Raw genomic sequence first — 27,175 nt, 5'->3', positions numbered from 1 at the left:
GCTTTTGGGGAAGGTATTATTAGGGGAGAAAAAAGAGAGGAAAAGTGGAAAGTGGTGGTGTTCGCCGGTAATGATACATAGCACAAAGAACAAAAGAAAGCATCCCCACAGAGAACTCAAAAATTACAACTTTTTCAAAACCCTCACCTATACAGAATGAAATATGACAAGGATCTAAGAAGATCGTCAGAGTCAGGATGCCCAACTTGCTAGATGCTCAATTATGTGTTAGCACATGGCAGTTGTAATGGTGGGGACGGTGGGAGTTCTTAATACAAGTTAACGGCCCAATATGATTAATTTTAACTTTTATATAATTTCCGGTATAAAAGAATTTATTTAATCATCAGTAATAATAATAACTTACAAAATAAGATGGTAATTTACTAAAAAGGACTAAAATGCACTGATAATAAAATTATCTTACGTTGCCACAGTGCATTAGTCAAATCTAAAAAGTAATGTCATTCATTGCAGCACATTTTGCTCTTTCCAAAATGCCCCTTTCAAAATGCCCCTTTTCAAGATTTTTTCCCACAGTTAACCACTTCTTGATTTTAAAAATACTTTTCAAAAAAATATTTAAAAACAATTTGTGTTTGGCTAATTAATTTAAAAAATACTTTTGAGCAGTAATTAGTGTTTGACCAAGCTTTTAAAAACTGTTTCTAAGTATATTTTTCTCAAAATTACGTTTTAAAAAAAGTGCTTGGCCAAACACTTCAATTTTTTTGAAAAAAATACTTAACCAAAAAAAGCATTTTGTCCCAAAAAAAAAGTTTGGTCAAACAGGCTATACAATTCACAATCCATTATACTAGATACTCCCAAGTATGGAGTATACAAAAAATAAAATACAAGAAGATGACAAAAGGCCTTTGTTTCTTTCTAGCATTTTGAGAAACCAGGCCACTTCCCCCATTCACTAACATGGAGAGAACCTTTAAAAATGTCAACTTCCCACTACAGAAAAGGTTCACACTCACCAAATCAAACCTAAAAAATGAGAATCAAGATAGGGTATACAAATGAAAGAGAAAGATAAAGCATTAGACTATACTATAATTTACAGGGTGGGATTTTAAACTTCATGGGCAATTGGGGTTTCTACCAGGGCCTCCATAGTAAAAGTAATGACCCCAATCATCATTATCTCCTGTTTGAACATCATAGCAGTTGGATTGGTCTGTAAAGGAGCCAAGACTCTTGGGAGACTTAAGATTGTTGGAGCTATCAACCACTTGAATGTTCCTGAAATAACTTGACTTGCCAAAACCTTCTTCAGGGAAATGACCACTGCCCATTTGTGTTGCAGTATGTTGACCATCTGGTTCTGAATTCACCACCTCCCCACCCCATTCAATCATTGAAGCACTGTCTGCTAAGTAGGAGAACAAGAATGATGGCCAATACCCTAAGACATAATCATTCCCAAACTGCATCCACCAATGCCCTTCTTTTGTATCCTACAAACAGATATTCCAGATATAAAATGGCTTTACAGACAAACAACAACAAGCCCAGTAATTTCTCACAAGTGGGGTCTGGGGAGGGTATGATGTACGCAGCCATACCCATACCCTGGAAGGGCACAGAGGTTGTTTCCTATAGACACTCGGCTGGAGAACGGATGAAAAAAAAAAAGGCTTTACAGACAAAATCAAAATATAGCAAAAGAAAACTATGGAGTTATTAATGGTGCTTTAACAACTTGGTGCAGCACAATGCAATTGTGACAATAATTCACAACTGACAAAGCCCTGTTTAGACAATATTTGGTTGAAGTTGACAAAACGAGTGCCTGAAGTTGATGTTGAAAATACGTATTTGGAAGTCAAGTTGTATTTCACTTTGATAAAAGGTTTGAGATTTTGTGAGTGAGAACCTAATATTTCACTTGAAATACTCCTCAAGCAAGACAGAATTGTAAAACAACTAATTTGCAACTAATTCAACATTTGCAAATAGTGTATATCCCAACGCGCCTATGAAGAGTCCCTTCAACAGTTACTGAGAAAAAAGAAGTGAGTTTAGTTTTCTAAACAAAAAGACTCCTTTCTATCAAACAGTTATTTTAAATAAATTTATCAGCCACTTTTACCACATAACGATCATATGAATCTTTATAGCATCATTTTTGAGTTATTATTCACTTTATTTGATGTGCTAGCTGCTGCAGCCACAACTTGGCAATGGGCAAAAAGGGCATAGAAGTCTGAAAGTGGATTTACCTTCCAGATAAGAATACTTATATCATATTGGGAATTTCTTAAGGCAGAAACAGGTGAGATGCTAGCTCCCATAGCTATTTCACTGTTGATTTGAATGAAACCCGAGCAGAGGAGGTTGTAGCAGCCAGTGGCTTGATATGCATCACTCTGCAAATAGTTATAACAAGGCATTCAAAAATTAGCAGCAGCACTGTGCTGAAAAGGCCAAACTAATTTCAAAAAGAAGCAGAGCATCAGTAATTTGTTAAGAATCTTACAGTCCAGTAAGTGAACAGTCTCGTGTTATTGTCACCATAGAGGTTCGGGCTAACCTGAGATTATGCGCATACTTCTATTAGACTCATAATTAGGCATACTATTTTACAGCATTAGTACTTCAATTTTGTTATTATCTACTACAGCTCAACCTGTATCAAAGCAAAAGTACCTGCCAACCTGCTTCAATGCTGTTCAAATCTTGACCAAAAGAACCACCAAGTAACCAAATCTGAGACAAGCTGAACTCATTTGACTGCTGTATTTTAGGTTCCCAAACATTAATAGTTGCCTTTGCTCCATAATACTTGTCACCTTCAACATAAGCTATTGCATGCTGATCATCCATAAAACTCAATCAGAATTAACAAAGTCCAAAAAACATGTGTGCATAGAAAAAGTAATCATGGATTCATATATTTGTCAGTCCTTTATTATATTGCTCGGATCCTTCAAAATGCTGCTGCAACCCTGTTGGATCCTCCAAAAATGAGTAACTTTTGGAGAATCCGACACACCACGCGGCATTTTTTAAGGATACGAGCAATGCGTGTCCTTTATGATGGTAAAACTATGCACCTGGTGGCCGCTTTGATTGATGAAGTCAGGATCTGTGGACCTGGGCTTAGGAATGTTCCTATGCTTCTTCTTTCCATATCTTTTCACTGAACTCGCCCTTAAAACATCCTCTTTCTTTGTTCTCCTTACTGGAATCGCGTCTTCGGGACATCTTCCATTCATATGCCACAACTGAGTTAATGGTTTTGTTCTTTCTTTAGACCTGGCGGACATCTTATTCTCGTCGTAAAGCCCTTCTGGATGATAGCTAGGCCTCATCTGAGCATTGCAAAAATACCCATTAAACTATTATCAACTATTTTCAAGTAGCAAATAAAGTTACAGAAGAATTCTGAAAAATACTGGTCCTTTTCGTTTTTCTTTTAAGAGTAAGAAATAGGAACCTGGATTTTGTGATCTTTGAGGAATGGGTGGTCAAAAGCTGGCTGGTGAGAGATGTGGACACAGTCAATGATATCTCCATCTGGGCTCTGTCCAATCATTACATTCACAACATCAATATTCTATATTAATGTAATGATTTTTTTCCACCCTGAATCAAATATACTCCATTAAACAAAGGAAAGTGCTCTATTTAAGAATCTGGATTAAGTAATCTCAATTGCATCCAATAATAAAGGACTAAGATTTGAAAATTAAACAGAAGAAACAAGATAACTCTAGCTCTTTCCTCTTCCACCCCCCCCCCCCCCCACACACACACACACACACACAGAGACACACGCTCACAGAGGCCAGCATTCCCAAAAGAGGGGGTGGGGATAAGAAAGAAAAAGAGTAAAGAAAATAAGAAAGACAACTAAACCTAATTATTAGCTGAGAAAATAAGGTACAAGACTGATACAAAAAAGGAAAAACAACACTCAGAACAATAATACGGAGTACTATTCGTCTTTTACTGGTGCACATTACTTTTCTCTAGCTATGAAATATAACTCAAATCTCAAAGCCAAACTAGAAGAAGAAATTGTTTTTCCTAAACAAGATAACAGTGAGCTTTTCAAATTAGCAAATGTAAGGATTTACCTGAATGCTTTTAATGGGAGGTTTATTGAGCCTTTTCAAGTGTTTCTCTACCTCAAGTTTCTGTCTGGCGACTGATGATAGTCTACCGGCGCAAGATAGCGAGATTAGAGAACCCCAGAAATAAAGCAAGAACAAAGTTACTCTAACTGCTCCTCTCCTCCTTCTCCGACAGCTGCTAAAATGCACAGCAGTTGCCATTGTTTAGAAAAACACAATTCAACCAACGAAACAAGCAAGATGCCCAAGTGAAGAAATGTGCTAAACTGAGCAGTTTAGAGTTCAAAGTCGTTCCGCCATAACCCACAAATCAGCAGAGAGAGAGAGAGGCAAGAATCTACCTAAACTACACCCCAACACGCGGTTTATCCTACGCACCCTTCCCTTTCGACTTTATCCTCAAAGAACCGCTCTCAAGTCAAGTGTCTAGGACAGTGAGAGTGAATGAGATTTGACGTTTTCTTCTCTCTCTTTACTTTATCGAAAACTCCAATAAAAATGCAGTGTGGCGGGACTGTCTATTTTTGTTTTTATATGCTAATTTATCGCTCAAATATTATATTTCCTCTCTTTCAATTTATGTTACACTTTTTTTAATTAGTCCCAAAAATTATATTTTTTTATTTAAAAATAAGTTATCTTTAAAATAGAGATTTATGATTTGAATTTTTTTTTTCTTCTTAAATTTCATGTCCAATCAAACACCGTCACATAAAAGACGGAGGGAGTATTGCTATTAACTCTTCCCATATTTATTTCTTTTTATCAGTTAAAATAATTCAATTACTCTTTCTCTCCCGATTTATATGACAGTATTTCATTAAAAATAAATATATTTAAAATTTGTTGTCCTGAACACGTTATAAAAATTTTTGTAACAATAAATTAAGTAATATATTAATGATAAAATAAAATTTTAAATTTAATTATTACTAAATATAAAAATATTAGTTTATTTTTTGGATCGACTAAAAAAAGTTTTATTAACATTTAACATAGAGAAGGTCTGCAAGTATGGAAAGATGTGAGGAAGAAAATGGAACTTTAAATGCTTTATTCTATTACTCCTATTATTTATAGGATGGATTTGTTAATTCAAGCATTTTCATTTGATATTCAATCAAACACCTACGAAAGAAATTTTGCTTATGCACGACACTAAAAAATAGAACTATTGAAAGAAAGTAAGGGAAAGATTAAAAAAGTTAGTTTCATAAAACAATAGTTAACATCAAAATTCTAAAACAAAAAAAAATTAAATTAGTCATGAAAATCATATGAAGTACTAATACTATTAGAAAGTGTCAAATATTTAAAATGTCTTACGATATGTATTAGATACGAGAGAATATTATCAGATCAATTTAGTTCTTGCATTTTTTTTCCCTTCCTCACTGCTCTGAATAGGAGAATTAAAAAAGAGACAAACATACAAAGGAGAAGGAAATGAAGAGGAGAGAAAGCACAAAAAGATTCACAGTATGGTATTCCCTTTTTGCCATTTTTCTTTAAAAGTATTTAACCGTTATCATTTTGAAATTTGCCCCTCCGTTCACTTGTTTCAAGATTTGATGGAATCTTTTTTCCCCTCTTTTTACCTTTTCCTTTTCTTTATTACTTATTTGAGCGAAGCAGAGAGAATCTAATATTAGATTTTCTGGTCCTTCTTATATAGAAGTATAGTCTGTTTGGCCGAGCTTTTGTTTTTTGCCAAAAATATTTTTTTTTACCAAAAGTATTTTTGGCCAAAAATTGAAGTGTTTGGTCAAATTTTTAAAAGGAAAAAAAATATTTTTGAGGAGAAGAAGAAGCAGATTTTGAGAACAGAAAAATGTAGCTTCTATCCAAAAGCATTTTTTTGAGAAGCACTTTTGAAAAAAATATACTTAGAAACAGTTTACAAAAGTTTGGTCAAACACTAATTACTACTCTCAAAAGTGTTTTTCAAATTAATTAGTCAAACACAAACTGATTCTCACCAAAAGTATTTTTTTGAAAAGCACTTTTAAAAAAAATACTTTTCAAAATAAGCAAACTTTAGAAGTTTGGCCAAACGGGCTATTAGTGTTAGGCTTTTGTATAACTGTACCAACTATCAAAATTCAAAACATGAAGGAAAAAAAACGGATTGAATCACAAAGATTTATTCATTTGTATGGACGAAAATTGGAAAAGGAGCGGATGGATCAGATAAAATGGAAGAATCAATATTTTTCAGTTGTGGTAAAAATCTAATTTCTTTTTAGGAATATTTTTTTTAAACTAAACTTCATTAAATTTTTTTTTTTTTTTTTTTTGGTTTTTCGTAAAATTGAGAAACTACTTAAGATGTGAACGTTAAAAAGCTTTTTACTCATGGTGTTTGGTTGAACTCTTTTTCGGAAAATTTTTGAAAAAAATCTGAAAACTATATTAACTATTTTTTAAAACAACCCCACCAGTGGCCAGTGGGTAACGTTTGGGCTGGTAAAACTTTGAACATTTATAAGTAATAAAGAATCTTCTTACAACTTTAACAAAATGGCAGCATAATTTTTATGAGAATAACCTGAATAGCAGTCTCTTTTCTCGACATGAATGATTTCTCTTTAATCTAGTCATAGTTGAAGGTATAAATGAACCTTATTTAGAACGGGGAATTAGACATGACAATTATCAGAGATTTAAAGCCAATTTCCACATTATCATATTCTATAAATATGATGAAATATTTGAGAGTACATCTGTCATAATTTACTCAATACCGATTTATATACAATTTATTTTTTTTGCACTTGATCCTTTTATGTTACCTCGAGTCACAACAAAGATGGTTTCTAAGTCCATTTCGTTATTCTTTTACTCAAAATAATAATAATAATAATAATAATAATAATAATAATATAAAAGCAATATTTCTTCCTCAGATCAACCAACCTTAAAATTAATGCACTATTTCCAACTTCAAGTGTTCTTTCTTCAAATCTAAGCTGATGTTTTATTAGAAGAATATATACACATGACAAGATACATAGGACTGACATCTGATTTATCTTATCTTCCATGTGAATGCATCGTCATGGCTTCAGCAGATTCAGAAATAATGAAAATCGTCCTAACATAATTTTCATAAAAGAGAAGAAAAACGAGTGAATACAATGAAAATTATTATACTAATTCAGTTATCATTTTTTGTCAGAGAATCAGCTGCCAACGTGGAGTCTCCTCTACGGTAATGTTTCTTTCTTCTTCTATTAGACAAAGATTCTGTCCTTTAATATTGTTTAGAGCACAATATCAAAGGGACTAAGTTTTGTTAAGTTTATGATATTTGGTTGTCTTATGTTTATCTGTATAATTATGGGGAAAAAATAAACAAAAAAAGAACTTAGAAGAACCGCTAAAACGTTAAGCATGTACTTGAAGCATCAAACTCCATCTAATAAAACAAATAAATATTGCGACGATTAATCACTTTTAACTGGAACATAAATATTTTCAATGAGTTTCCACTCGCAGTTGGAGCATTTCTTGCTTATATCTTCAGATCCATTGACATGGCCATGACCAAAAAAGCAATTTTTTTAGTATGGATGTTCATGTTTAGTGAAAATGTTAATTCTATTTTCGTCACTTTTTGTCAAATTTATGTAACTAGAATTAATTGAACTTTCCTAATATAAGAAACTTGCTAAGCATTTTAATTAATCTTAATCTATTGAATGGAGATCAACTACGGAAAAATAAGAATCTCTATGTTGTTTAGACTAAGCTGGCCTTTGAAATGCACTTGTTTTGTACAATTAAAACTCCATTTCAAAAAGAAAAAATACAACAACAATAATAAATTAAGGTCTATGTTTCTCCATTTAAACTCGCTGGATGTCAATATTATAGAAAATTAAAATAATAAAAATAAAAAGAATTAGACGTCATTTTGAAAAAATCAGAATTCATTTCGCTTGCTTGAATCAACAGATAGGCCTGTTTCAATCTTTAGTACAACAACATCAGGATCATATCATTAAGAAAACACTATTCTCACATCTGATTCTCCACCTTCTGTCGCTCACTTTATATGCAAAATTGAAATAACACCACTTTTTTTTAGGATAAAGGTCTTTTTTTATAAAAGAGATATCCTTTTGTACCAAACAAACACTAAACCTTTGTGAATTCTTAAAAAGCTATATTTACAGGCAGTGAGAATTTTCTTAAAATAATTAATTTTGATTTGTAATATTATATTAGTTATCAAGTTACCAAATTATCAATTGACACTTGTTTTTAAAATTAATTGTAATAGATTAGCTATTAAGTTACCAAATTATCAATTAATATTTCTTGTTAAATTTAATAACTACTTTGTAAATATTTTATTGTGTAAATGCTTTTATACGATCAGTTTTTAGAACTTAACTATCAAAGGACTGTGCTACTGCCAGCACCTCGGAAATGACCATTTTTGACATTATTACGTTCCAGAGTAACGGCGTTAAAGTAGATGCCCGGTCCGTTATCTTATTTCATTCACATTGAGCATCCGTCAGTCAAAGGCAGAGCCCGTGAGCATAACATAGTTAGTCAACAGACCAATTCATTAGCCTGGCCTACACCAATCACAAGAAATCTGCGGACCAACGGCTGATGAGGTAAATGGACCCAACCGACCCCAACATCTACATAAAGAGAATCCAATGATAAATACCCAAGGAATTGGAGGTTTAGGAAGTAAATATACTTTCCTTACAAGTGTTTACATTAATTCAACGCAAAAGGTGTTAGAAATCAATTCAACGAATACATTACATCCGTCTTCACAAATATGATTTTCGCTAAATTCTATATTAACTAGTGAATTTGATCGCGTGAATAAGTAAATATACTTTCCGCACAAAATGTTTACATTAATTCAACGCGAAAGATATTGACATCAATTCAACGAATACATGACATACGTCTTCATAAATATGATTATTCCAAATTATATATTAACTAGTGAATTTGACCACGCTTTGCGCGGTCATAAAAATATTTTTTAAAAGGTAAAATTAGTAAATTCATTGATAAATAAAAGTAAAAAGAAATTAATTCATACATTACATCATAAATGCGTAAGAAAGTAAAACTAATATGATAATAAAAATAAAAGCTTTACTAAAAAGGAAAATAAAAGGAAAAGATCATCGTATTCTTGCTTATACCCAACTGATAATCCCAATACAATCATCTGAATCTTCCCAATTGAAGTTTTGGAAAGCTTTACTTTGGAAGCGATTCACAGTATTTGGTACCATATAATATCTTTGTCACATGGCTTTTATTATATGTTCATTTATGTCATCTTCGAGCTTAAAAATACATACTTCGGAGTTTTATTATGTCTGATTGTCGGATGTGAATAATACTGGCTCTTAATAATTTACATCCTTTGATGTGTCCTTAATTTTTAAATACCCAACGTCACATTTATAGAAAAATATTACCATTCATAAGCCCAAAGCGAAGAAATTTAAGGGGAAAAAATGACAATTTAAGTCGCAATCTTTTGCTTGCACATAGGCACATATGGACAACAGTGAATTTTGAGACTAAATTATCTTTTTATTCCATTAAAAATGAATATGAAAAGTGGGCATGTTGATTTATATTTTTTATTACAAAGAATGAGAAAGGTTTGAGTAGAAATAGTTCTGAATTTTTATTATTTTATTTATTTTAGTTTTCATTCTTGTTGATGCATGAGTTTTAAAACTATTTTGTAGATTCAAATGATAGTATTATCTGAAAAATACCTATGTGTTAAAGTAGTACATGTAGAAAGCAAAGGATGCAATGGAACTTCAGAGAATTGAGAGGCCTAAAATATTTTCCGAGAAGTGCAAGGAAACATAAAGGAAACGGAAGCCAAAAAAAAAAAAAAAAAAAAAAAAAAACTCCTTCATGTCAGTCCCAAAATTCTCTTTGAACAATTATGAAATGCTGAATTTTAAAATAGAAGTATTTCAAGGATCTAAAACATGAAGTGTATTTATTTGTGCAAAAAATAAATAAATTAACGGATAGAATTCTAACATATCTTAGCGAAGTTCTTTTTCATTCCAATGACTTTGACATAGAGATGACCCAAACCATGGTAAGCAGAACAAATTTGTTGCAAGAGAATCTATTTCAATGCCTTGTTAAATTGCATTCCAACTCCACCTCCTCTTGCATATGTATATTTCTCCAAAAAGTTTTGTAACTCTCCAAAAAACAAATCCTTAGACATGGGGAAAGAAAACGTTTTTTTTCCTTTACTAGTGTTTAATACTCATTAATCACATTCATTATGGCAGAAGGGGAAAATAAATGCTTAGTATTTTTGAAATTTTTAAATAAGATAAAGGGAAACATGAGGGGAAAAGGTAAAAAAAGGAAGAAAAAAAAACATAATTGAGTTTCTTGGCCAAAGAGAGGTGCCAAATCATCTTTTCAATTCTTTCCTTTATATATATATATATATATATATATATAGATTAAGACATATTTTACCTTAATATTATTATTTCATTATAGTAATAGATTAATATAATTTGATATGAATATCTAATACAAATAAGCTTTTACTGCTCAGGGTGGGGTCAAAGAGCATCATTGGATTGGTTAAGTTCGTTTGGCTACACTTTGTGGATAAAATCTTTAGAGAGTTGTCATTACGTTGGGTTTGGCGGGCAATTTCCACACGGAAGACGCGGGATCTATCGATCGCAATGCCTCTCTGGGTCTGAGCCTGTCGCACGGGGCTTGCCTAGTGCGATTTACATCCTCTGTGTGGTTTGCAGGCTATCACACAGGGGGAGGGTTACCCAGTGCGCACAAAGTGCTCACCACAGAGTGTTCATCCGAAGAGGAAAGGCTGTGGCAGAGATTGTAGCGGCTGCGTGTTTCCCTTCTTACCAAAAAAAACTCCTTCCCCCCCTCGGGGGCCAAAAAAAGAAGAAGTTTTTGGTTGTATTTTTTCTTCAAAAGTTTTTAGTGTGGTGCCTAAGTGTGTTAGGTGGGCTGGGTTGGGGAGGGATCGGGGTCGGTCAGATTTGGGGAAGGGGGCGATCATTTCTGGGGAGAAATTCAAAAATAGCCAGATTTACAAGTGGTCATTCAAAAATAGCCACAGTTTCAAAAGTCATCGAAATTTAGACATTTTTCATGTAAAGATAATTCTGAACGAAAGCACTGTTCAAAATCCGAAAAATACTCCAGCATAATATACTGGAACTCCAGTATATTATTGTCACGACCCAAAATCTATCCATGGCCGTGATGGCGCCTATCGTGTTACAAGGCAAGCCTATTTCCCAAAATATTACTATTAAATCGATTATAAAAATTAATAAAATATTTCCAACATTTGAATTTTTCATAAACTAAATCAACCCTAAATTTAATTATAGAAAATACGGAAACGAGCCCCAAACATTGGGGTGTCACTAAGTCATGAGCGTCTAAATCTATAAACTAAGAAATAAAACTGTCTAACTGTCAATACAGTCCAAAAGAAGAAATGATAAAAGGAGTAACAAGGTCCTGCGGACGCTAGCAGCTACCTTGCAGTCTCCAACGATCGCCGCGCTCTAACTCACCTGGATCTGCACATAAAGTGCATGGTGTAGTATGAGTACAACAGACTCAGTAGTAACAGAAATAACTAAGGAACTGAGTAGTAGTGACGAGCTAAGTAGAACAATTCAATTATTTCTTTATCACAATTTAAAATAAACAGGTAAATTGTATCAACTCAATAAATGCTACAAAGAAATTAATGGGTAAAATGCAGCAACAGCAAAAGCAATGAATTCTCACAGCAAAGTCACTCCATCACTCAGTACTCGGCTCTCGGCACTCGCACTCAACACTCAACACTCAATAAGTACCTGCACTCACTGGGGGTGTGTACAGACTCCGGAGGGGCTCCCAAAGCCCAAGCGCTAAGCACGGACAACTCACGTTCTATAATATCAATCCCTGAATCCGCACGGTCAACTCACGTGCTACGCGGACAACTCACGCGCTATGGTATCAATATCTGGATCCGCACGGATAATTCACGTGCTGCACGGACAACTCACGTGCCTCAATCAAATACCTTACAATAGGCCCTCGGCCTCACTCAGTCATGTACCTCTCTACCCTCACCATCATCAACAAATAAGGAAAACACAACCCACGTCAAGTATCACAGTATATCAGCAAAATAATAGGGACTGAGGTAAACATGTACAATAATATCTATGACTGCGTGCAATTAATGTGAGCATGAATAAAGCCTAAGCATGATCTCTAACACGAAAGCAAACAAGTTCAACAACAAATAAACACATAACCACAGCTAATAGCCATTAGGCCTCACAGCCTCTCGGGACGGACCAAGTCTCAATCCCTCGCGGTGCACACCCACACGCCGGTCACCTAGCGTGGGTATCACTTCCAACCAATCACATGATGTCAAATCTCCGGTTTATACCCTCAAAGCCAGAGTTAAAACTGTTACTTACCTTAACAATATAAAATCCTACTCCGAGATGCCCTCGTCTCTGGACTCGATCTCTAAAAGCTCTGAATCTAACCAAAATCAAAATACTACTATCAACATAGTCTAAAGAATCGAATTCCACAATAAAAACTACATAAATATGCCAAAAATTCGAAATCGGCCAAAATCCGGCCCCAGGGCTCACGTCTCAAAATCAGTCAAAAATGGCAGAATAACAAACCTCGTCCTTACCCGAGTCTAACCATATAAAATTCGTCAAAATGGGACTCCGTTTGGTCCCTCAAATCCTCACTTAAAACTCTCCAAAACTCAAACCCTAACTCCCTCAATTTCACCCTAAACCCCTACTAATTTCATGTCTAATCAGTAGAAAAACATCATAAATGCGTCTAAATAAACCCAAGCGACTTACCTTACTGATATCTCGTGATTCTCCCTTGAAAAACACTGCCCCAAAGCTCAAAACCATTCAACAATGGTGGAAAAAGGGCAAAAATTCACGAAGTGCAATTTATATAGGTTCTGCCCCAGAGATTCCGCACCTGCGGACCCTTTCTCGCACCTGCGGACTCACATATGCGGTCCCAGGTGTGCATTTGCGAAAGTCACTTAAACGCCAAGCTCCGCACCTGCGGCTATCTCTTCGCACCTGCGGGCTCGCAGGTGCGATCCTCTCTTCCGCACCTGCGCTCAATGCCATGCCTCCATTTTCCGCATCTGCGACATGCCATCCGCACATGCGGCTCCCCATCCGCAGATGCGGCCACACTAGTAGCCTTACACCATCAGCTTCCAGCTGCATTCCCCAACTTCCAAACTTCTCGTTAACCATCCGAAATCATCCCGAGCCCCTCGGGATCTCAACCAATAATTCCCATAACTCATATATCACTACCCGAACTTAGTCGAACCTCCGAAACACCCAAAACACCAAATCAACCTCGGATTCAAGTCTAAGAACTTCTAAACTTTCAAAATTCGCCAACGACGTCGAAACCTATCAAACCACGTATGAATGACCTCAAAATTTTCACACACGTCACAAATGACACTACGAACCTACTCCAACTTCCGAAATTTCATTCCGACCCCGATACCAAATTTGCCACTGCCGGCCAAAATCGTTAAATTTCTAACTTTCGCCAATTCAAGCCTAATTCTACCACAGACCTCCAAATTACATTTCAGACACACTCATAAGTCTAAAATCACTCAACGAAGCTAACCGAATCATAAAAATCCAAGTCCGAACTCGTTTACTCATAAGTCAACTTCCGGTTGACTTTTCTAACTTAGCTTTCTAACTAAGAGACTAAGTGTCTCATTTCACTTCAAAACTATTCCGAACCCAAACCTACCAATTCGATACAACTCAACACAGCTGAACAACACGTAAATAAGCAGAAATGGAAAAAACGGGGTTACAACTCTCGGAACGATCGATCGGGTCGTTACAATTATACTGGAGCCAGCAAAGTATACCGGTCCAGCATAATATGCTGGAAGTTCATACACAGGTGCACCGAACTCCAGTATATTATGCTGGACCGGTCTCTATTACAGCAAAGTAGTGGCTATTTTTCAATGACTTGGCAAACGCCGACTATTTTTGAATGACCAGTCCGAAAACTGGCTAGCCCGTGCTATTTGGGACAGTTCGGCGGGCCGTGGCAATTTTTTTATTGGATTATTACACAAATAGCCGATCAAATTTAATATTTATTTTTTTATAGTCGATATATATAAATGATACATTGATTATACATGATTATATATATACACTAGTTTCTATAAACGTGGGTTACACGTTAACACCATATCAATTATTTATAATTGCATGAACAAAGATGGATTTGTTCTGAAAAAAGCAATTGATATTATTACATTAATGATTCACAACGCATTAACATGAATAATTAGGTAGTAGCCCAAATGAAATTTGCATATTAACCAACAACTCAATTATAGGAAGTTTTGATAAGTGTTACGCTTTTTTTTCCTCACCTAAAATTCTAACTCGTTCTAAGTTTCAAGAAATAAGAAAAAGAAAAGGGATTTTGAAAATTCAAAGTGACAAAATAGTGAACTCATAAGTTTTTTTTATTTTTTTATTTAAGGATTCACCACCTAACATATTTCTTTTTACCTGTGCTAAGTCATTTTATTTATTTATTTATTTTAAAGTAAAACCCTTTTCGAATTTAATGAATTCTACCAAAATATTCAAATTAGGAGCTTAGCATGATCAAAAGAAAGGTGTTATTTATCCCTCAGATACGGTGGTAATTGCTAAACACATTTATAGCCTGTTTGGCCAAGCTGGAGAAATCAGCTTATTTTGAGATATGCTTTTTGCAAAGTGCTTTTGAAAAAAGTACTTTTGGAGAGAACAGTTTGTGTTTGACTAATCACTCTGAAAAGTATTTTTGAGCAATAATTTATGTTTGGCCAAACTTTTCAGAAATTGCTTTTAAGTATCAAATTAAGAATAAGGACATGAATAGATTTACTTAATAGTTAATATTATAAGTAAATAAATAATTTTAAAAATTTGTTATTGCATGCATTAATTAAATCTTTTCATTTTATTTAAGTAAAATATGAAAATAAAATTTAAAAGTACTTAATTCTTTTAATATAAGTTAAATATATTAAAAATCATTCAACAAATATAAAAGCATTCACCCCTAAAGTCACTATATATTAGAAACCTATCCTAAAAATAATAAGAAATATTTATACATTAATATTTTAAGTATTATGTTTAACAGTTATTTTGGTATATACTATATTTTGTTAAGAAATATAGTATGATAAGCTATCCTATCTATGCATCCCTATTAGAAGAGGCTTTTGGTAAGTATTTCAACTGAGGCTCTCTGTTCCTTCTCATACAATGATATATCATATATAATACAAGAGTCCTAAACCAATTGAGAGTTCTAAGTAAATACAACAACTGAGAGTAAATATAGAAGAGTCCTAAACTAAATCTAGTTAGCTATAGCACCGAGGGAATATCTGAAAGATAAGGTAGGTCTAATACCCCCTTGCAAACTGAAGGTTGGTCTTTCACCTTGAGTTTGTCCCGGAAAAACTGAAATCTTGTTGCAGAGAGTGGTTTTGTGAGAATATCAGCCACCTGATCTTTGGAAGAGAGGAATTGAACCAATAGGTCACGTCTCGCAACTTTATCTCGGACACAATGAAAATTTATCTCAACATGTTTAGTGCGAGAGTGAAAAATAGGATTAATAGAGAGGTATGCAACACCAATATTATCACACCATAAAAATTGGAGCGCAAGGCAGCTGAGCTCCAAGCTCAACATCAAAGATTGAGTTCACGTCAATTTTGCAGCAGCATCAACTAATGCTTTGTACTCCGACTCGGTAGAAGAACGTGCCACTATTCGTTGCTTGCGGGATGACCAGGATATCAGATTCGGGCCAAAGTATATTGCATAGTCACCTGTTGACTTGCGATCATCAATACTACCAGCCTAATCAGAGTTTGTAAAAGCTTGTAAATAAAGGTTAGAAGCATTTGAAATGAGAAATGACATGGATTTAGTGTGCTGGAGATATCTAAGGATGCGCTTCACAGCAGCCCACTGGTTGAATGATGGATTGTGCATAAACTGGCACACTTTATTTACCATAAATGATATGTCTGATCTTGTTAAAGTAAGATATTGAAGAGCACCAATAACTTGTCGATAAAGACTTGGATCATCAAAGTCGGGACTGTCACCTTTGTGAAGCTTTGCATTTGTGGCCATGGGTGAGCTTAGAGGCTTACAATGAATCATACCAGCTTTAGTAAGGATACTCTCGATATACTGAGATTGAGAGAGCCAAATACTATCACTATTACGGTTCACCTGAATTCCAAGGAAGTAATGTAGTGGACGAAGGTCCCTTATGGAGAATGCACAACCCAGAGCTTGAACAAATGAGTCAATAAATGAAGAGCAGTTTCCTGTGAGCACAATGTCATCCACATAGACTAATAGGTAGACGACCACATTGTTATGAGAGTAGATAAACAAAGAAACATCAGTCTTAGAGGTGGTGAAACCAACAGAGATGAGAAATTGATGAAGCTTGTTATACCAAGCTCGTGGAGCTTGCTTAAGGCCGTAAAGAGATTTGTGAAGCTTGCAAACATGAGTTGGGAATTAAGGATGAACAAAACCTGGAGGCTGAACCAAATAGACATCCTGTTGAAGATCATCATGTAGAAAAGTATTTTGAACATCTAATTGCCTCAGAGTCCAGCCATAAGTGACAACCAATGATAATATAATTCGAATTGTCGTGGGCTTGATGACCGGACTGAATATTTCATGATAATCTTGACCCTTAACCTAATGAAATTCCTTGGCAACTAAGCGATCCTTATAGCGCTCAATAGCTCCAGTAGAGTTTCTTTTAATCCAAAAGATCCATTTGCACCCTAGAGTGTTCATGGAGTAATTGAAGGGAACCAACGACCATGTTTCATTTTTGAACAAAGCTGTCATCTCAGATGACATAGCATCACGCCATTCTTTGAACTTAGAGGCTTTTGTAAAGCTGGTAGGCTCAATGGAGGGAGATGGGGATGTAGTAGTAGTTGTAGCATTGAAAACATGTTGCGACTTGATGATTGGTACCATTACACATTTGACACTTTACTCTTCCATCATTATTTGAATTCCAAGGTTGACCCATTGGAGAGTAGTTATTACTATAGTTGTTACGATGATACTGATTGCGACCACCACGACCCCCTCGACCTCGTTACGATCTGCCACGGCCCCTTTGAGAATTAGTATTGATCTGACCAAGGTTGTGTTTATCACCATGAAACGAACGCTGAGCAACATTAGCCGTTATTGTATGAGATGTAACGCCTGAAGTAAGGGATAAGGAGGACATGGATGAGCCATGAATAAACTCATAGTTCAACAGTAGGCTATGAAGCTCGGAGTAAGAAACTGGTTCAGGTCGCGCAGATAACGTAGTAACAATATTCTTGAAATCAGATCGTAACCCTTTAAATACATAAATATAAAAATCTGAAGCATTCAAGGCTCGCCCTGCAGTTGCCACCGATTTTCATTAAAAAAAAAAAGAAATTAAACAAATATCTATATTGACTCACAAACAATAGATCCATTTTTTCTTTAAGCTTAAAACTAATTTCAACAAACATCTTAACTACTAATTTTCAGCAGCCAAATAAACCATCAGAATTTTTGCAAAATCATCAACTTAGTTCATTAAAGAAAAACATGCAGCATCCAATTGTAAGGCATAACGAATAAAATATGTGTACATATGAATATGCAGTGTGTGAAGGTTGAAAAACTTAATAAATTCCTTGTGCTATACAATGTTCTGGATACAAAAATATTGATTTCTTCGCTGCCTTCTTACCGCTTACCGTGTACAGTGGTTGTATTAATATACCTTATTCTCTTTAATCGGAAGTTACATAGATTAATAATTACTATCCTTGTTTAACTTCTACTTCATAGTATTTATTTTCTAAACATTCTCAAACTCGGCAACTGTACATTCTCGTATTGACAACTTTGGAGGATCGACATATGCGTAGTTTAAATCGAAAAAAGAATTCCATCATTAGGTTATATATCTACAATTTGATCCTTAAATTATACAAATATTTAAGGCCATAAAAGTCGATCAATATTTCGGGAATATTTTTGTTGTTCAATATTTAGCATAAATTATTTGTGCTTATACATATATATATGTATATATAGATAGCCGACTATTTTTAGTTTAGCAGTTTAGGTGAACAATCTTTTGGGTTAATTCTTCATTTTTATCTCACTCCAGCCTACATTCTGATACTTAGTGGGCCAGATTAGGTGTGCGGGGCCGTCGGTACGGGACGGGTTAGGGTTGGATTAAATTTTTTTCTTTTTCTTTGTGAATTAAATTTTAATTGAATACTTGAACAAGAGCATGAAAAATAATTCTAAGGCAAAAAGTCTTTTATATTGAATAGAAATATAAACTTAGAATTATTGAGTATTTTTTTTTAATCTCTCCCAATTTAGGAGGATCTATATTGTTTACTCGAGTATAGTTTTTAATTTGTAACTTTATGTTTTAAATTTAATATTTGCAAATTACATAGTATGAATATATACTAAAATTACATAACTCTAAATTCTTTGGCGCTCTTACCACTTCCTGCTGACTGGATTTTCGGCATAACGTGCTTCCTCTTCTTCATTAATCTCTAGGTGGCCAAAATATTTTCTATCCGTTTTGATTCAATCTCTAAGGGCTCGTTTGGTACAAAATATAAGAGATAATTAATTTCGGTATTAAATTTGAGTCGAGTTTATCCTATATTTGGTTCGTATAAAATCGTGGTATAATTATTCTCGAGATTAGTTATCCCGAGATTATAGTGTTGTTTTATCCCTATAGAAAGATGATATAACTCTCCCAAGATAATTAATCATGAGATAACTTGTTTCCCAACTAAACAACTCTAAGTAAGACTATATTTTCTGAACCATCTCACGCCAATTAGTGTCGATGCTCTCCAATTTAAAACCTTCCAACACTAAAGCGCTTTTCGAAGCTAGAGATGATATTTGAATAGCCAATACATTCTAAGTCATCCTTACTCTTTGATGCTCCCTCTAATATTTCAGCATATCTGCACGTCCGTTTTCATCGTAAATAGTAGTTTCACGTCCCTGTAGAATATAAACATCAAATTGTTTAATTTCTGAAGAGCGCGACCCACTCAGCGACTTTTCTATAAGGTGAAAATAATACGGTGCTAGTCAATTTTCGGATTGGTAATTGAAAAATAGCCAGTGTTTACAAAGTCATTGAAAAATAATCACTATTTTGCTGCAACACGGAAAGGTCCAACATAATATATTGCAGATTGATGCACATTTGTATGAACTTCCAGCATATTATGCTGGAACTCCTACACATGAAAAGTTCCAGCATAATATACTGGAGATTGAAGCACATTTGTATGAACTTCCACCATATTATGCTGGAACTCCAGTATATTATGTTGAAATATTTTTCGGATTTTGAACAGTGTTTTCATTCAGATTTATCTTTATATAAAAAATGAATAAATTTCGATTACTTTTGAAACTGCGACTATTTTTCAATTACCACCCGTGGTTATTTTTAAATTTCATCCTTCTACGAGGATGCCACTGACATTGCTGGAAGAAAAAGTCATTTTTTAAAAAAAGAATTAATTGTAGAAGAAGAAAAAGGTGGAGCAGATGGTGAAGTAGTGGTTGGCAAGGATTGATAATAATTATACATAAGTATGCAATTTGGCTTGATGGTACTAATATAAATATCCTTATTTAGTGCATCAGTAATTTCTAAGCATCCATAAATTATTTCAATACGTCTTCGTAACTTTTTACTTTTATAGTAAGGTTTAATGCAATTGCAATTAAGAAAATAGGGAAAATAGGAAAAACATACTTTCTAAAATTTTCAATCATGACATCAGCGCATGTTTGTAATTTGGTTTCTTATTATATTCAGCAAAATGTCATAGATATAATAGCTATATGAAATAACATAGATAAAAGAGTAGGATAATACACAGCAAAAAATTATTTAGTAGCTAAATTTTGTTTTCCTAAAAATATAATAAACTCATAAATAGCTTTCCAATCGTCATCTAAAAGATGATCACTAGGATTAGCATTATAGGTATTAAAAACTAATTATAAAAGCTTTCTACATTCGTAAGCAACTATTAACTATTCATACAAAGAATTTCATCTTGTTTTGACTTTCAGTGAAATTTTCCTATAAGGCAGGTTACAATCATGGCACCTGTGCTTAAATTCCTTACGTCTTGCTAGTTTTGGAGATTTAAAAATATAATAGATAACAAGTTAAATTTTATCAAGAGTAGAGCTAAATAAATCTAGGTCATCCTTTACAACTAAGTTATAAATATGATATGCACATCTAATGTGAAAAATATCAGGAAAATGTGAAATCCATTTAGTTTTTAAATTTTCAATAGAACTAATATTACTAGAGCATTATCTAAAGAAATAGTAATAACTTTATCACTAATTGAATAATACTCCCTATATTTCAATTTATGTGGTTTAATTCGGAGTACGAGAGTCAAAGTTCTTAATATTGACCATGAAATTAGACATAAATTTTTCAAATTTGTTAAAATAAAAGATTTTCATATTTGGAAACTACATATAAAGTAATATAAGTCATAATACTTTATATTTTAAATAATTATAAATTATTTAAGAAACTTGTGGTCAAATATGAATCTCGTAGACTTCCCAATTAGTGATGCAGACACATAAATTGAACAGATAGAGTAATCAACAATTTCAAAAATATTTTTGAAAATAAATGTTCCAGTATGTCTTTCATCAACATATGTATATATTAAAATGCGTTTATTCATTACTCAATTTCTATCTATCTAAAGACAGGTAACAATTAAGTAGTCATGCCTATTAGTACTATCACCTATGTCTGAAGCGATAACAACTTTATAAACCAAGTGATAAAATAAATAGCATATATATATAACTGGTGTATATACTTTGTATATTTTGTGAAAATGACACTTAAGAGCCCCAGTTAAAGATTTAAAGACTAAAATGCTCTTAGATTTTAAAAATGACGCGACCTGCTCCAAAGTTACACTTTATCACACGCGTGCCTCACGTTTTATGCCAATACCTTCTCTCTCTTTCCTAATTTCAAAATAGACAGCCGTTCTATGATTGAACGTAGGCGAAATTTCTGCAACTTTTCTCAAATTTCCTGCAAAATCGCGAATTCTCGCTTCTAAATCTTCATTAGGTTTCAATTTCGTTTCTCCTCCTTTAAAATTTGGCTATGTCAAGCTTTAATTTCGAGAAAAAAGTGTTGAAGTCTTATGGGTAGAAAATACACTCTTAAGTGTGCAAGTCCTTTCCATCCAATTCCACATTCATCACAGGTTTCTAATATTGATATGGATGTCGAAAATCAATCAGTTATAATTGTCGAGTCTTATATGAAAGAGGCTCCAAGCATCCATGCAAATGGAGAATCATCTTCGAAAAATGGATCTCAACCAGTTAGTTTGGGAAGAACGCGTTCTCAGAGGGCTAAGGCACAAGATATTGATGGTTCTCTAAGTTCTAAGCCTCCAAGTTCTAAGCAACAACAAATCGATGTTTCTCAAACTGGTTCGAAAACCCCATTAAGTGGTCATGCAAATGGAGAATCATCTTCAGTAAATGGTTCTTTAGCAAAGTCAAATGGATCTAGAGCAACTAGTTTGAGAAGAACGTGTTCCGAAAGTGCTAAGGAACGCGAAATCGATGGTTCTCCAATTCTAAGCAACGAAAACTCGATATTTCTCAAACTGATTCGAGGCCTACAAAAAAGAGGAAGGTTTCTGAATCTGGTATTCATCAGAAAAAATATGCCAAATTTCCTTCAAAGGTAAATTTTTGAATGTATTCGAAGTTTTATGTACGTTAGAGCTTACTTTTTAAGAGCTAGTTCCTCTAATGTATACCATGTGATATAATTATATATGTGTGTCTATTTAAATACAGTTTAATGCAAGTGATAAGACGAAACTTGGTATTCATTTTAATTATGAGATTGTTAGCGATTTGAGAAGAGAATTATCAACAACACAAGTTAGGCTTTTTAGGTCAACTTGTTTTGGGTATTTGTTGGATTTGCCTAGAATAGAAATACAATCATAGTTGATATATTCTTTGTTGACGATGGAGGTTGAAAAAGAAAATGAGGCTGAAATGTAGTTTGTTTTCAATAGAGTTAAGCGACGTTTTGGTTTGTCTGAGTTTACTTGTGTGACTGGATTAAAATGTACTGGTGATATACGGATCCCTACTCGTCCTAAGGGAAAGAAGAACCATTTGATTGAAAAGTACTTTGAGGATTATCCTTCCCTTGCTAAAAAATACCTTTTGGATTGTTTTCTTAATAAAACATTTGAGTATGATGAAGATGTTATGAAGGTGGCAGTGCTCTATGTAATAAACCTCTTTCTCTTATTTATTTATTTATTAAGAACACCAAATTAGTTGATATGAGTTACTTTGACTTGGTTGAGAAAGGTGATTATAACAGTTATCTATGAGGAAGAGATGTATACAAGGCTATCTTGGAATCAATATCTGGAATTTTGGATAAGCGGGCACAATATTATCGAATTTCTGGGTTTCTTCTGGCTATTCAGATATGGTTCTATGAATGTTGTGGATATATGCATAATAGTGTCGCTATTCGGTGTGAGAATAAATCTCCACGAATTCTTAGATAGAAGGTCACAAGGTAGCTAAAGTTAGAGAAATTACATGAGAAAATGTATGATTTTCCTTCCAACAAGGTAACTTATTTTCTTGTTTTCTCATGTATTTTCAGTTAACAGTGGTATATCATATGATGTACTCATTTATATTTCTGGTATACCAAGTCACTGGTATAACTGTAACTTTTCCTTATATAAAATAGTATACCGTCAGTAAATACTTTTTTTTTTACTAACGTATTAGATGTTTGTTTCAGTTAATAGTCGTATATCATATGATATACTCATTTATATTTCTGGTATACCAAGTCACTGGTATAACTGTGACTATTTCTTATGTGAAATAGTATACCATCAGTAAATATTTTTTTTTTTTAACTAACTTATTAGATGTTTGTTTATGTAGTTGAATTTAAGGAATATGTCTCTTGACGACTTGAAAAATGACGCGGCAGATAATGTTGATCAGAAATACTCTAGTTTAGATGATGACTTTGTTGATCATCCACTTGAGAGCTCAAAAAGGCAAGCAAACGGCAGGTGAAAAGGCAAGGGAAAACTACAGTTAAGTTGGACAATAAGGTGGGAGATAATGACTTTATCAATCCTCCACCTCAAACATAAAAAATGCAAAGCAAAACTGCAAATGACTTGGAGAAGGAGGTGGTAGAGGGTATTCATGAAAAAAATCATAGTTCAGAAAATGTCTTTGCCGACCCTCCACCTGAAAAAATAAAAAAAAAATCTCAAGTTAAAAATGCCTTGCCTGTAGGTAATGACTGGGATGTTCAGTTTAAGATTTTGGTAGATGGCCAAGAGGAATTGAAAAAAGAAGTATTGTCATTGAAGAAGGAATATAAGGATAAAATAGTAATTTTAAAGAATAATCTTGCCGAAATATTTGTGGACGTGTTCGATGAGATTGATTCAATTAAGAAGAGCAATTCAGAGGTATACTAGTATTCAATATTGTATTATTTTTCTATTTTTGGTAGTTCTGAAGTTAATAAGATTTTTTTTGAAATTTCTGATGCAGCACTAATACAACAAAGATGCCGAAAAAAATGAAGATGGTGATGGTGATACTAACAAGGATGAAGTCGATGAAAAAAAAGAGAAAGAAGGTATATGTCACACCCCAACCTTGGGAAGTGCAACCGGTACACGACGCTCTAAGGCCCGTGCAAACTGACGTTCATACTTAACCTTTTAAGTCATAAAACCTGGGCCAACGAAACATCTAAGCAGCAATACTGGAAATTAAGATGAACACAACTGACAGGGAAAAGAACGTTAATGTTTATACAACTTTACAACTGTTATCAACATGGTCATAACTCATCCTTACACACAACCAGACACTAGTATGCAAGCCTCTAATAGTACCAAGAGAATATACATATACACAACTTGGTCAGGATAGGACCCCCACTATACCCAAAATGATTAGAACACATGCTTCAGTACCTATTGGCTTTTGAACAGCTACTCCGGAGAAATGGAGAGCGATAACCAACAACTGAAACGTGCACCTACTGAGGAGGGGCGTTGCCGGGCCTATTTGTACCTGTGGGCATGAACATAGCACCCAAAAAAAAGGGACGCCAGTACGGGAAATGTACTAAGTATGCAAGACTAAGGAGATATGTAATCCAAAACATAACATAAGAAACATGATTTCATGATTTCAACTTGGGTACCGAAGACCAACCACCAGGGCGTAAACTATAGAAACCATCAAACTTTAAGTATGCAAGTTTTACAAAGGTTAAACAACTCATGGAGACTATGCATTGATTATAATATAGTAATACTCATCCACTATTTGGGGCACATTATTCATATCGTACCCAGCCTCGTAGAGGACTCGGTAAAGTTTATTTCTTCCATTACATCGAACCTGGCCTCAGGGGGTCCTGGTTGTACCTGAACTGAAGAGATCTTGGTCGTACCCGACCACAAAAGGACCAGGTGGTGTTTTATAGCATATTATTCCATGCTTGGCCTCATAGAGAGCTCGGTCGTACCTGGCCACACAAAGGATCGGTCGTACCCGGCCACACAATGGCTCGATCGTACCTGGCCACACAAGGGCTCAGTAGTATATCATATTGTGCCTTTTCATACCCAACCGATCAGTGATTGCACAATAGGTGCCATACCCGACCGTCTATAACACTTCTCGGTAAAGTAAAATAGATACATTAATATATAAGTGCAATGTAGAATCAATTTCAAGAGAACATTAAGTTTAGATTCATAATGAATTATACGTTCTGATCTCATAGTACCAACTAGGAACATCTTAGACTTTGAGAGAAATGCTATAGATAATAATGTATAAGAACAGGGATAACGTCATCGAGAGGGACTCAGAACAACCAAATCCTTACAATACACGAATCCTTAGAGGAAGAGAGTGAGAGAGAGAAACTTACACCCGATCATGCCAAGAAAGAAATTTGCCTTACATACCTTGTTGCAGAACTAGCTACGCTTCTTTGATGGTTACTCTGCCTCCAACAAATCTCTAGAATCAATATAAAAAGTGTAATGACCCGGCCGATAGTTTTGAGTATTTTAGCTCCGATCCCCTATTTATTACCTCGTCTATGTCGTATCATGATTATGTGAGTTACCGGGGTGTTTGGTTTTGATTTCAAGTGAGTTCCGGAGTGAAATGGGACACATAGTCCATAAGTTGGAGTCCTAAGTTGTTAGAGTTGACCATAGTTTAACTTTTATGAAGACGATTCCGTAATAGAGTTTTAACGGTTCTAATAGCTCCGTATGGTATTTTGGACATAGGAGCGTGTCTGGATGTTGATTTGGAGGTCCGTAGGTCATTTCGGCAAGAATTGGCGAAAGTTGGAAAGTTAAAGGTTTGGAAGTTTGGAAAGTTTGACCGGGAGTTGACTTTATTGATATCGGGGTCAAAAATTGATTTCGGAAGTTATAATTGGTCCGTCATGTCAATTATGACTTGTATGTGAAATCTGAAGTTATTCGGAGTTGTTTTGGTATGTATCGTCATTAGTTTGGAGTTCGGAAGTTTATAATTTTCTTAGGTTTGAATCGATGCGCGATTTGTAATTCTACTATTGTTTGATGTGATTTTATGCTTCGAGCATGTTCGTATGATATTTTAGGACTTGTTGGTATGCTTGGTTGAGGTACCGAGGGTCTCGGGTGTAATTCGGACCATGTTCGGCGCATTGTGGAACCTTAAGGATTGTTGAAGTTTTGGTTTTGCTAGAGGCCTAGTTTCCTTCTTTGCATTTGCGAGAGAGGTCTCACGTTCACGATGGGTTTCTAGGGAGGCAGGTGAGGTTGTTCTTCGTGTTCGCGAAGGTGGAAACGCGTTCGCGAAGGAAGAAGGAGTTGGTCACCGCGTTCACATAAGAGGAGTTGTGTTCGCGTAGGTTTGGACTCAGTGTGCACATCATGTTCGCGAGGGGTATCTAGAGTTCACAAAGAGGATTTTGGCAGTTGTGTATTTTTGTGCATCGCGAACGCGAGGCACATTCCGTGTTCACGAAGAGTAAATCACTGGGCAATAGATTTAAATTTCAAAATCGAGGGTTCTTATTATATTTCACATTTTGGACCTAGAGAGCTCGGTGTGAGGTGACTTTTCGAGGGATTTTCAAAGAAACCATTGGGGTAAGTGATTCAAACTTGAATTAGTCTATATTTCATGAATCTATTACTATTTTCATCATCTAATTATGGATTTGGGTTGGAAATTTGGGAAGCAATAGTAGAAACTTCCTAGACTAAATTTTTGAGTTTTGAAAGACGATTTGAGGTCGGATTTAAGTAATTCTTGTATGGTTTGACTCGTTATCGAATGGGTATTTGGATTTTATAATTTTTGTCCGGTTTCGATATGCGAGCTCGGGTTGACTTTTTGAGTTGATTTTTTAATTCTTTGAAAATATCGTAATTTTATTGTTCGAATTAGTTTCCTATAGTTTATATTTATAGTAAGAAGTTTTTTTGGCTAGATTCAAGTCGTTCAGAGTTGGATAATCGAGGAAAAGACATAATAGTGGATTGATTTAGCATGATTTGAGGTAAGTGACTTGCTTAACCTTGTGTGAGGGAATTATACCTTAGGATTTGTATTGGTTGTGATAATTGTAATATGTGAAAGCCGTGTACGCAAGGTGACGATTGTGTACATGGGATAAATATAAAAATTTATCGGGTTTAGCTATATATATTCTTTTAATTC

General features: G+C 34.5%; 2 protein-coding genes and 1 long non-coding RNA gene across 4 annotated transcripts; 1 reads left to right on the top strand and 2 right to left on the bottom strand.

The window, feature by feature from the left end:
* Positions 1 to 794: 794 nt before the first annotated feature.
* Positions 795 to 4,586, bottom strand: LOC104109799 (protein neprosin-like). The gene is made up of 7 exons (XM_009619165.4): positions 4,092 to 4,586; positions 3,449 to 3,535; positions 3,066 to 3,323; positions 2,659 to 2,823; positions 2,489 to 2,542; positions 2,232 to 2,378; positions 795 to 1,466 (listed from the first exon to the last, which is right to left on the bottom strand). Exons 1-7 carry the CDS (start codon positions 4,287 to 4,289, stop codon positions 1,089 to 1,091), a joined length of 1,287 nt encoding a protein of 428 aa, XP_009617460.1. The 5' UTR covers positions 4,290 to 4,586; the 3' UTR covers positions 795 to 1,088.
* Positions 4,587 to 15,943: 11,357 nt separating this feature from the next.
* Positions 15,944 to 17,260, bottom strand: LOC108947438 (uncharacterized mitochondrial protein AtMg00810-like). Its single transcript, XM_018775401.1, has 3 exons — positions 17,090 to 17,260; positions 16,259 to 16,759; positions 15,944 to 16,102 (listed from the first exon to the last, which is right to left on the bottom strand). The coding sequence occupies exons 1-3, from the start codon at positions 17,258 to 17,260 to the stop codon at positions 15,944 to 15,946; spliced, it is 831 nt and encodes a 276-aa protein (XP_018630917.1).
* Positions 17,261 to 21,326: 4,066 nt separating this feature from the next.
* On the top strand, positions 21,327 to 25,518 carry LOC117279981 (uncharacterized). Of its 2 annotated transcripts, XR_011412832.1 has the most exons (3): positions 21,350 to 22,097; positions 23,345 to 23,889; positions 23,975 to 25,518. It is a non-coding gene; the product is annotated as an uncharacterized lncRNA (long non-coding RNA). The 2 variants fall into 2 exon arrangements; XR_011412833.1 differs by lacking the exons at positions 23,345 to 23,889; positions 23,975 to 25,518 and adding an exon at positions 22,745 to 23,174 and having other exon boundaries at positions 21,327 to 22,097.
* Positions 25,519 to 27,175: the final 1,657 nt, after the last annotated feature.

Source organism: Nicotiana tomentosiformis, chromosome 1 (assembly GCF_000390325.3).
Source record: "Nicotiana tomentosiformis chromosome 1, ASM39032v3, whole genome shotgun sequence".
Taxonomy (NCBI): domain Eukaryota; kingdom Viridiplantae; phylum Streptophyta; class Magnoliopsida; order Solanales; family Solanaceae; genus Nicotiana; species Nicotiana tomentosiformis.
Note: the sequence above shows the minus strand (reverse complement) of the source record. Positions and strands in the feature narration are given on the sequence as shown.

What these genes read in the sequence shown, in the direction of transcription:
- LOC104109799 (XM_009619165.4), bottom strand. Translation starts at nt 4,289, where the DNA reads ATGGCAACTGCTGTGCATTTTAGCAGCTGTCGGAGAAGGAGGAGAGGA. An exon ending in TCAAAGATCACAAAATCCAG is followed by an intron (nt 3,324 to 3,448) that starts GTTCCTATTTCT and finishes TGCAATGCTCAG; the next exon opens with ATGAGGCCTAGCTATCATCC. An exon ending in GCATTGAAGCAGGTTGGCAG is followed by an intron (nt 2,543 to 2,658) that starts GTACTTTTGCTT and finishes GCATAATCTCAG; the next exon opens with GTTAGCCCGAACCTCTATGG.
- LOC108947438 (XM_018775401.1), bottom strand. Translation starts at nt 17,260, where the DNA reads ATGGTACCAATCATCAAGTCGCAACATGTTTTCAATGCTACAACTACT. An exon ending in AAAATGAAACATGGTCGTTG is followed by an intron (nt 16,760 to 17,089) that starts GTTCCCTTCAAT and finishes CATGTTTGCAAG; the next exon opens with CTTCACAAATCTCTTTACGG. An exon ending in GATCAGACATATCATTTATG is followed by an intron (nt 16,103 to 16,258) that starts GTAAATAAAGTG and finishes AACTCTGATTAG; the next exon opens with GCTGGTAGTATTGATGATCG.